Source organism: Anomalospiza imberbis, unplaced genomic scaffold, assembly GCF_031753505.1.
Source record: "Anomalospiza imberbis isolate Cuckoo-Finch-1a 21T00152 unplaced genomic scaffold, ASM3175350v1 scaffold_53, whole genome shotgun sequence".
NCBI classification, from domain to species: domain Eukaryota; kingdom Metazoa; phylum Chordata; class Aves; order Passeriformes; family Viduidae; genus Anomalospiza; species Anomalospiza imberbis.
Window position 1 is genome coordinate 60,075 of NW_027100141.1, and position 11,493 is coordinate 71,567.

Genomic DNA, 11,493 nt, shown 5'->3' on the forward strand with positions numbered 1-11,493 from the left:
GGTTGGGCAGCATCTCGAGTGCTGTGTCCAGTTCTGGGCCCCCCAATTTAGGAAGGACCTGGAGGGGCTGGAGCGTGTCCAGAGAAGGGCAACAAGGCTGGTGAGGGGTCTGGAGCACAATTCCTGTGAGGAGCGGCTGAGGGAGCTGGGGTTGTTTATCCTGGAGAAGAGGAGTCTCAGGAGACACAAGGCGGTGTCAGGGCACAGGTTGGACCTGATGATCTCCAAGGTCTTTTCCAGCCTTGCTGATTCTGGGATTCTCTGAAACCACCCTTGGAGCAGTTGCAGGAGGAGCCCTGGGCCTCCTCTTCAGAAGCTCCAGCAGCCCAGGTCCCTCAGCTCCTCCTCACAGCCCCAAAGCCCATCCTGTCAGTCCTGCAGAGCCTCTGCAGCCCCTCCTCACTGCCCAGAACAGGCAGCCCCACAGCCAGACACAGCAGCCCAGATGTGCCCCCCTGGCCTGGGCTGCCTCTGGCAAGGGAGCAGCACGAGGCACTGCAGGAGCCTTCAGACAATTCCTGCAGCACTTGTGGGATGATCCTGCTCCCCAGGGGACGTTCCCATGGTGCCAAGTCAGGAACTGGAATGGGGAGTCGGGCCAGAGAGGAAAGGGCAAACAGGGATGGGCTGTTGGCAGGGGAGGGAAAAGCAGTGGGCAACAGGAAGAAATATGTACAAGGGAAGGAAAAAGAAAGCAAAGGTGAAGCCAAGAAAATGCTCAGGGCAGTATAGGGGTCGCTGCCAGGCAGCCTTGGCTCTGAGCAACAGCGTCTGCAGTGGGACAGGAAACTCCCAGCTGATGGGAACAAACTTTCTGGCTGACTGCAGAGGTCAGGACAAAGCTGAGTGGTTTCCCTGGCATCCCCCAGCCCTTCCTGGCCCCAGGGGCTGATGGCATTTGTACTCGCTCAGGTTCATGTCCCCACAGCAGCAGCATGGGGGTGCTCCCGCCTGCTGTGTGCAATGCAAACAGGAGCTCCTGAGCCAGCGCTGCCGTGGCTGTGCCTGCAAGGATGCGGCACCTGTGTGAGCTGGGGGAGAGGCCAGGGCTGCAGAGGGGGGATGTTGTTGGCAGCTCCATCAGGACGCTCTGGGACGCTGCCCTGGGCTGTCCAGCGCACTGGGGATGGATCAGCCCCTGCTCTGCTGCTCCTTCCCGTCTCCCCCAGGGCCCTTGCAGAGCACCAGCCATGCTGTTTGCCCCCAGCCTGCCCACGGCCAGCCTGGGGCTGCTCACGGGGGTTTTCTGTGCTGAGCATTGGCCTGGCCGTGTTCTTGAGAGAGCCTGGGCAAGGAGCCTGGAGCCCCCAGGCCCTGGCCTGAGGCGTCAGCGCTGCCCCAGCAGTGCCCATGGGCTGTCCCTGCTGCAGCCCCGGCACTGCCACCCCCAGGACTGTGCCCGGCCCCGAGAGCACTCAGGCCCTGCAGCAACACCAGGGCCACCAGGGCAGTGGGGCAGGGCCACGGGAGCAGCACTGGCAACACCAAGTGCTGCTGCTGCTGTGCAGAGCTGCTGTGCCAGCACTGATCTGCCCCAGCTCTGCACACAGACATTGCTGCTGCAGCTCCAGAGAAGGCAACAAAAGGGCATCTCTGCAGAAAACTTTGCTGGGACATCCTTGAGTTCCTTTAAAGCCACCGAGAGCACAGCCCTTCATTGACACAGTCTGTGGCCACAGGGAATGTGGAGGGGAACAAAATGAGAAATGGCACAAAATATGACATTTCTTTGAGGACAAGATGAAGAAACTAAAACAAAGTAAAAAAGCCCACAACCAAAGGAACAAGAAGTATAAAAGATGACTTTTATTACAAGTGATTTGCAGAAATTGGCCAGCAGTTTAATGTTTCCGAAACCATCCCGTCATCAGTCTCCACACTGCAGCCTTGAGCTCCTGGTTCCTCAGGCTGTAGATGAGGGGGTTCAGGGCTTGAGGCACTACTGAGTACAGAACTGACAGGGCCAGATCCAGGGATGGGGAGGACATGGAGGGGGGCTTCAGGTAGGAAAATGCTCCAGTGCAGACAAACAGGGAGACCACAGCCAGGTGAGGGAGGCAGGTGGAAAAGGCTTTGTGCCGTCCCTGCTCAGAGGGGATCCTCAGCACGGCCCTGAAGATCTGCACATAGGAGAAAACAATGAACACAAAACAACCAAATGCCAAACACACACTAAAAGCAATGAGCCTAAATAACCTGAGGTGGGATTTGGAGCAGGAGAGCTTGAGGATCTGGGGGATTTCACAGAAGAACTGGCCCAGGGCATTGCCATGGCACAGGGGCAGGAAAAATGTATTGGCCGTGTGCAGCAGAGCATTGAGAAAGGCACTGGCCCAGGCAGCTGCTGCCATGTGGGCACAAGCTCTGCTGCCCAGGAGGGTCCCATAGTGCAGGGGTTTGCAGATGGACACGTAGCGGTCGTAGCACATGATGGTCAGGACGAAAAGCTCTGCTCCCATGAAGAAGATAAGCAGAAACACCTGAGCAGCACATCCTGAGTAGGAGATGGTGCTGGTGTCCCAGAGGGAATTGTGCATGGCTTTGGGGACAGTGGTGCAGATGGAGCCCAGGTCGCTGAGGGCCAGGTTGAGCAGGAAGAAGAACATGGGCGTGTGCAGGTGGTGGCCGCAGGTTACGGTGCTGATGATGAGGCCGTTGCCCAGGAGGGCAGCCAGGGAGATGCCCAGGAAGAGGCAGAAGTGCAGGAGCTGCAGCTGCCGCGTGTCTGCCAGTGCCAGCAGGAGGAAGTGGCTGATGGAGCTGCTGTTGGACATTGGCTGTGGCTGCACATGGAGACCTGTTCAGGCAGAAAGGACAGTGACAAGTCAGGAGGAGGCAGTATTTAAGGAATGTATTTAGACCGTCAGCTTATTGTTCTAAAACCTAGGAGAAAGGTTAGGAAGTGTACTGGAGTTAATTAAGGATTATAGTAATATAAGTATATAATAGTAGGTTAATAGAGTTAATTAACTGTTTAGTAGAGTTAAATAAGGGTTATAATTTTATAACTATACAATGGTAATTTCCAGAACTACTAATATATGGACAATGAATAAAAAGCAAAACTTATTTTGTCTCAACCTTCGCCAAGCAGGAAATTAAAAGCAGTCTCAGGAAAGCTCCTGACCTTTACAGCAATCCCAGATTTACCTTCTTTGGGAAGTGTCCTGCGGAGCTGTGCCCAGGCTGGTCTGGAGCTGGGAGCAGCCCTGCCCCAGCCAGCAGCTCTCAGCAGCAGCACCTGCCCTGCTCAGGGTGGCTCCTTCCCCCCACAGCTTCTCTCCAGCGCTGGGAGCAGCTCCCCGGGCCGGCTGAGAGCTGTTCCTGGCAGGCAGCAGAGTCCCTGGCCCAGCACAGCGCCCTGGGCTGCAGGACCCTGCTCTGCAGGACAGCCCTGGGCACCCCTGGCTGCTCTGCACAAGAGATGATCAGAGAATGTACTCACAGGGTCTGTGGGCATTGGGATGTTCCCGCTGTAGGAGATCACTCCAGGAGCTGCAGCTGCATTGTCCTGCAGCCAGAGGTTCCTGTGCCAAGGGCTGGCACTGATTCTGCCCCAGGCACTTCTCAGCACCTTCCCAGCTCTGACTGATGGAAGCTCTCTGTGCCTCTGTGCTGTGCCCGGGCTGGCTGCAGGCAGTGCCCCAGCCCTGCTGGGCTGGGAGAAGAGCTGCTCATCCAGAGAAATGTGCTTTTGAAGCTCTCCTTGGTTACCAGGATCACCCTCTGTGCCAGGAGCCTGGCCCAGCTCAGCAGCACAGACACAGCACAAGGACTTTAATGACCCTCTGGGGCTTTGTGCTCAGGCCCTGAACATCAGGCCCTGAGAGGGAGCTGCAGAAACCTCTCCAGAACTCCAAGTCAGAATCCAACTCCAAAGTTTCTTTGACTTTTAATGGGTCCCACTGAGGGACACGACTGAGAAAGTGTCCCCAGGCCCCAGGCAGAGCAGAGAACTGGAGGCACTGATGACAGGTGGGGACAAAGAGAAGCCAAGTCTTGGTGCCCTGGGGCACGGCAGGGTCTGTGCCACCAAGGGCTGTCAGGAGACACCTTGTCCTGAGGCACTGGGGCCTCCTGGCACAGCCCCAGCCAGGCTGGGCACTGTCAGCCCCTTGTCCTGCCCTCTGCATCCCCCCCCAGCCCACATCCCAGTGGCCTCAGGGATCTGCTGGAAGGAGTCCCTGGAGAGCCTTGCTCAGGAATGGCCCTGGGGGCTCCTTCATGCTCCCAGGGACTGCAGGTTTTTCAAAGCACTTTGGCTTTGGCTTTTGCCTTGTAGTCTCTGAGAGCTTTGTGCAGTCATGGTCTCCAATTATCTGCTGTAATTAGTCCCTGGAAAGGCTTTGTCAGGAACAACACTCAGTGGGGCTCATGAATGCTTCAAGGTACTTCAGTTCTTTTAAAGTACTTGGTGTTTCCCTTTTGATCCAGTCTCTGTGAGAAGTTTGTGCAATCATGGCCCCAATTATCTGCTTTAACGAGTCCCTTGAGAGCTTTGTACTGGCACTCAGTGGGGCTCATTGATGCTTTGAGATACTCAAGGAGTTTAAGGTCCTTTGGATTGTCCTTTACACTCTGAGTCTCTGAGAGGTTTTTGTGCCATCCTGGCCTCCAATTCTCTCCTCCAAGGAGTCCATGAGGAGCCTGTGTTGGGGATGGACCTCACTGGCACCCATTAATGGCTTGATGTTATAAACGCCAATCACTTGTTTTAAAAATTTATAAAAGTTTAATAAAAATAAATTGAAAAGAAAAAAAATTAATACAAGTAAAGTAATAAAGATTAAACAATTAGAGTTAGGACAATTAAAGAGACAATAACAGCAAAAAGTTACAGCCCGGGCTGGGTACCTCCCTCTGGATAAAAGTGAGCCAGGAGAAGGACCCCGATAAAAGAGAATTCCCTCCTTAAGAGGGGTAACCTGTTGCATACACAAATCACTTCATGAATATGCATATATTTATTTAAAACAAGAAGTTCGTCTGGTACTTGTTGAGGAATTCCTGTTAATCCCTGGCGCCTTGAAGTCTAAGTCGAGTTTGGAGAAGTTCGGTTTCTTGTTGATAAAGAAAGCCATAAATTCCTTTCCTCTGGAAGATTTAGGGGTTTTTGTAATTGTTATCTCTGTGTGAAGAATTTCTTGATTATCTTCTCCTTCTCTTGAGCAAAAAGAATACCACACACACATATTTTCTATTTTAACTACTAAAGCTTAATTTCAATTACAAAACTACATTTACTATATTATTAAAATGTTAACTTTCCAACCTAGCATAATACATATAGTAAATATCTGTGCAGAGCCATATAATATGCATTTTTCACACTTGAGCAACTTTGGGTTTTTTCTCTGACTTTGACTCCTAGAAAGGTTTGTGCAATCTCCTCTCAGGCCCTGAGGTTCCAGGGCTCAGCTCCAAATGCTCCACGAGACTCATTAGGATCAAGCAAGTCCTGAGAAGCCATGGCTGTGCCTTCATTTCCCTCTGCTCTAATGTAGTTAATTAAGAAGTTTTCCTTTTACAGTTATGGAGAAACATTTCAAAGAGCTTCTAAGAAATATGTATTCCTATTTTAAAGAGTGTCTTTTATTGCTGTTCTCTTCTGAGAAGAGCTGATTGCTGCATTCTATGATTGATACTGATGTAGGGCTGCTCCTAAGGAGGTCTGGGCAGGTCAGAGAAGTTTTACCTCTAGGTCTGACCCAGTGTGGACAACCTTGCATCACAATCCCCAACCCCATGTGAGAAACAATTTTCACTTTCAATAATTTAAATAGTTTTATTAAGACCTTATCAAAATACAACAGAAGAGTGAATAAAGTAAAGAATACAGCACCAGGAGCAAAGGATTCAGTCACCATGTGCTCATCTACAAAATGGATGTTCTGTCTTTTATACCTCCAGCCCCTCCCAAAATCTTGTCAATCCACTCCTCCTTCGCTGTCCAGTGGTGGAGATCACTTTCTTACAGCTTGACTGGAGCTCAGGCGCTGCCATAGCAACAAGCCGACCCTCCCAAATGCCCTGACTACTGAGGACATCCCATGATAACAATGCAAGGGGGAAGGGAAAGAGAACTATCCACCTACACAACTTCTCTTAACTTCTACTTAATATTCACCCCTTAACTGTGAGAGTCAACCATAGGATTACTCATCTATAACAAACCCCCATGTTATTTTTCTATAAGTCATTATGCTTGAACAATTAAGTAAAATAATTTCTCTCTCTCTTGAATGAGTCATACTAGCATCTGTTGATGTGGGCAAGGACAGTGGGAACAGGAGGAAAATCTCAGGTTTTCCTTAGACACACTTATGTGGAATGGACAAAAGGGCCTAACAGAGGTCCAGGATGGCTTTGACTCCCATCTGTCATGCCTATGTGGTTGCTACCCATAGTCATTGTATCTTAGGGGTCCAGAGGCCAGCTCGGTTTCGCCCTCCAGTCCCTGTTGTATTCAAAGACAGCTGGGGAATGACAGTGGTCCGATATGGCCTTTTGTCCCTACCTTACCATGCCTACAGGGTTGCTACCCACAGCAGGGCTATGCCATCTTCTTGGTAGCGAAAAAAGGGGTCTTGCCCTCTATCCTTTGTCTTATTTTCTTAAAGAAGCTGTCCCATTACCTCTTACGGTCCCTTGTGTACTTCTCCTCAACAGGTGCTGGTAATTCTCACCCATTAAAACAGGAAGACAGTTCTCAGACTGGTTGGTGGAAGCTTGACTTTGGGCGTCTTGCTGTTTTTCTGGTTGTCTTTCAGTCTCTGCTTGAGATTCAATCTTGTTTCACCTGGTCTGGATGTTATATGTAGTCGATTCTTTGTGTTTTTCCTGCTGGGCCTTTAACTCTGTTGGCATGAGTCCATCTGTTGGCATGAGTCCATCCCCACTCTGCAGTTCACACGGCTGATTCGGTGGGGAGCAGTACCTGAAAGGGACCTTCCCATTGAGGAGTTAAAGGCTGATCTCTCCATGACTTGATCATTCCCCAATCCCCAGGATTAATATTATGGATTCTGAAACCCAGATGTAGTTTGAGGAATTGCCCCTTTATGTCTTAGCCCTTCTAAGGTTTCTGCTATAGACATAACGTATTTCTTGGCATTGGCTTCCCCTTCCTCATAGGTGGCAACCCTCTGGGGTGAGGTCAAAAAGGGTAACCCAAACGTCATTTCATAGGGTGACACCCCCAGATCTGACTGGGGTTGAGTTCTAAGTCTTAATAAGGACAAAGGGAGACATTTCATCCATGACATTTGGGTTTCAATCATTAGCTTATCTAGAGCTCTTTCAAGAGTTTGATTCATCCCCTCAGTGTGACCAGAACTCTGTGGATGCCATGGAGTGTGTAATTCCCATTTACTCCCAGGGTTTGAACAACTTTTTGCAGTATTTTAGAGGTGAAATGAGCTCCTTGGTGTCACGATCCGCTTGTGCGGGGTGTCGTAATGGTTCTTTTCACTGATCCCAAAAGTGCAAAAAGGCAAACAACAAGGGACTATCAGTTAATCACAACAAATGCACCTTTATTAGGGGCCAAAGCAGTAAATGCGATAGTGGGGATCACAAAGGAGATAAAAGGATAGAGAGAGAGAGAGAGAAAAGAGGGGGATGGGAATAGCTACCAACACAGGCGAGATCCTCAGTGGTCCAGACGATGGGGATCCATCTTGTCGTGTCGGGGAAGTCTTCAAAGTTGTGGTCAACTCAGGGGTCCAGTTATACTCCACGGAGGAAAAAAGGGGGGAACATGCAGGACAATGAAAGTCTGTTGCAATTGCTGCAGGGGAGCAAGTGAGTCCACTGAAACCACCGAGGCAGTACAAACACAATGAAGAATAAGTCCACTGAAATTACTGAAGAAGAACAGGTCATGTCATTAGTGGTTTTCCCACTCCCTGTGGTAGGGGTCTCAGTCTCAGACCTTAGGAGGAGGGTTTTCCATCTCTGTCCGTCTGTCACAGTGGTAATGGGGCAGATGAGAGGTCTTCAGTGAGGGACCACTAGGGTCACCCCAAAAGTTCATTCAGCTTCAGGAGGAGAGTGGGCAAATATGCAGTAGGCCGTTCCTTGCTGGGTTCATGCCAGGTCCTTGCCGATTCCTTGCCAACTCCTTGCCGATTCCTTGCCAAGTTCTTGCCAGGCCTTGTTTGGAACAGGTAACGTAACGGTGCAGCACCTGCACCTGCACTGCCGCTCTCTCCAAGCCGGAACTGTAGTGGGGAAGGGGGTTTCTCCTCGTGGCAATCGGTAGGCAAAAGTGGGGGCTTCAGACGGCCTTACACCTGTCCTGAATCAATCCTGTTCAACATCCCATGTTGGGGAATGATTGATTCTAGAAGTGTTTGACTCACAACATTGGCATTGGCTTTAACCGTGGGTACCGCCTCTACCCAATGAGTCAGATCACCTACTATCACTAGTAAAAACTTCCACCGTTCTACCTGGGGAAGCTCGGTAAAGTCTACTTGGATGTTTTGAAAGGGCTGTAAGGCTAGTTCTTGCCCTCCCCTGGTGTTTTCCTCATGACCTTCTCATTTACTTGTTGGCATATCACACAGCTTTCAATTACCTGGTTAGCTATCCCAAAAATTCCTATGCAGGCCCAGTCCCTTAGAAATTGATCACTTAGCACTTGTGTACCCCAGTGTGTTGTTCCATGTATGCCTTCTAGCATTTTCCTGGCAAGGGGTTTATTCAACATTTGCCTCCCATCTGCTAATCTCCACTTCCCTTTGTTATCTTTCTTGGCTCCTGTTTTAAGGAATTCTTTCTCTTCTGTCTCACTGAATATGGGGACTTTTTCCATTTCTCTCATAGGGGTTAATGCTGTCAGTAGTTTTTCTGTCCCTGATTCAGCTGAATTCTTAGCATCTAAATCTGCTAAATGGTTCCCTCGTGCTTCTTGAGTCACTCCTTTTTTATGTCCTTTAACATATACTGCTGCCACTTCTTCTGGTAATTGTAAAGTTCTACCACTTCTAAAATAAGTTTTTAGTTCCTTTCCCCTTGAATTTAATAGCCCACTGTCTTCCCAAATTTTTCCAAAGGTGTGCACTACTCCAAAAGCATATTATGAGTGTGTATATATTTTTTCTCTTTTCTGTGTTAATATTTCCAGAGCTCACTTTAGAGCATACAACTCACATGCTTGGGCTGACCAGTTGGAAGGTAACTTTCCATTTTCTAGGGCCACTAACTCTTCATCTGCCATAGCCTACCCCAATACCCTGTGCCCTGGATTACCCGTGAAAATCCATCGATGTTCAATCATTTTCCACCTTGGAGTGGTTGATCTGTTAGGTCCTCTCTTACTTTAGTTTGATAGTTTATAACCTCTAGGCAATTATGTATTAATTCCTCACCTGGTTTTCCATCTAAAGCTGGGCAGGGTTGAGTTGGTTACTCACGACTAGCTCTAAATCATTATCTATTAAGATGGCTTCATATTTTAGTACTTGGGAATCAGTGAGCCATTTCTCAGCCTTTTAGCCGAGGATACTCCTTACTGAGTGAGTGGTATATATTTTCAATTTTGCCCCAAAGGTTAATTTTTTGCTTTCTTCTACGAGTGGGGCACTCGCTGCCACCGCCTGAATGCAGGTTGGCCACCACCAGCTGACAGGGTCTTGCTGTTTTGATAAACAGGCCACTGGTTTCCTGGATCCTCCCCGGTCCTGGGCTAACCCTCCATGTGCTGCCCCTTTTTCTATACCCACAAACAGATAGAAGGGTTTGTCTAAGGCAGGAAGACTCAGTGCTGCTGCACTGACTAATTTTTGCTTTAAAGCTTCAAAATTTGCTTGTTGTCTTCTTCCCACCTAATCTCTTCTTCTACTAACTTTTCATACAAGAACCTGATGGCCTGCATGTATCCTTCAATTCATAACCTAAGATATCCCAACAGGCCTAAAAACCTTCTGACTTCTCTCTTAGTTTTTGGTTGTGGGAGTGAGGCTATCCCTGCAGTTCTCTCAGGGTTCAGCCGCCGGCTCCCTTGACAAATCACATGTCCTAGGCATTTTACTTCCCTCGCTACAATTTGGAGTTTCCCTTTTGATACTCAAAGTCCTTGGTCCCCCCAAAAATTTACCAGTGCTGTGGTGGATTCTCGAACTTTGAGATACCCTGAGAGGAGCCCAGTGCTCCTTGCTCCCCTGTGCTGACATGTGAGTGTTTGTCTGGTTTCGGGATGGCCCTGGCTGTGTGAGGGGTGCTACGTGGACACGAGACAGCCGGTCCTGTCCCGCTGGGTCCCAGCAGTGCCTCACAGCAGTCCTGCATCCACGTCAGGATGCCGGCCAAGAGAGGTCCTGGAAGCTGAGGCAGCTGATTTTAAGCTTGTGCAGGTGCCTACAGGCCAAGGCCAACGGTGTTCCCTCAGGATACAGCAGTCCTGAGGGGTCTCCCTCATTCAAACGAATCAGCAGACAAATGCATTGTCAGCCAAAAGCCCTTTTATTGACCTGGCAGGAGGGCAAGGGTCTGCACCCACTGAAATATTTCTCCACCATGTATAAATTTCAGTGGGTTGATGTAGGAGTTGTATCAAAATCACCATCCATCTTTACACTGCTGAGGTGATTCCATAGGCAGGCGGTTGGAAATACATTGTGTCAGATTCCCATACTTGAAGCTGATGTCCAGGCCCTGGCCAGGAGTGGTCTCGATGCCCCAAAGCAGCACAAAGTCTTCCTCAGGGCTTCCCTGCACAGGGCTGATTCCACACTTGCCCTTAGTTCTTCTGGTAGACTGTGTCTAAAGCTTTTTGTCAGGTCACTCTCACGTCAAGTTAGGCCATCAGGTTTTTGTTATGCTAACTGGTGCTAAGTACTTAGGCATGTCTGTGCTAATTACTTGTTTACTCATGTGAATGGCTTGTGCTTACTTATGTCAAACCAAGGCCTTGTTCCATCCCCAAAGGTGCCTGAGGCCACCCGCTCCTTGTGGCACCAGTTGCTTTCCTGTGGGATGTTCTCCCTCCCCGAGGGTAAAGAGGGAGCTGCAGAAAGAGCTTGCCAGGCTGCTCTCCATCCTTTCCCAGCACTCCTGGTGAAGTGGAGAAGTCCGAGCTGAGCGCAAAGGTGCACATGGAACAGCCGTGCACAGGAAGGCTCGGTGGGAAGGATGATCCAGGATCCATAGGCCTGGCAGCCTGAGCGTGCTCCAGGAGAAGGCCTTGGAGCAGATCCTCCTGAGTGCCATCCCACGGCACCTGCAGGGAACCAGGGCGTCTGCTGGAGGGTGGGAAAGCTCTGCGGAGGGACAGGGACAGCTGGGGCTCCTGGTGGGGTGTTGAGGGCTTCTGTGCGGGAGTTTGGGGGGCTTGGTGCTGGTGGGGTGTTGGAGAAGGAGTTGTCTGGAAGGTGAGAGGTCTAGGCTGGAATTTGAGTCAGTTTGAAGGCAGCATCTGTGCTTTGGCACAGCTTTGGTTATGGAGGCCAGAAGGAATATCTGTGACTTTTCCTCTTCATGGTCCTGATT

General features: G+C 49.9%; 1 protein-coding gene across 1 annotated transcript; it reads right to left on the reverse strand.

Moving 5' to 3' along the window:
• Window positions 1–1,841: 1,841 nt before the first annotated feature.
• LOC137467202 (olfactory receptor 14A16-like) lies at window positions 1,842–2,774 on the reverse strand. Its single transcript, XM_068178739.1, has one exon. The coding sequence runs from the start codon at window positions 2,772–2,774 to the stop codon at window positions 1,842–1,844; it is 933 nt and encodes a 310-aa protein (XP_068034840.1).
• Between the last annotated feature and the right edge of the window lie 8,719 nt (window positions 2,775–11,493).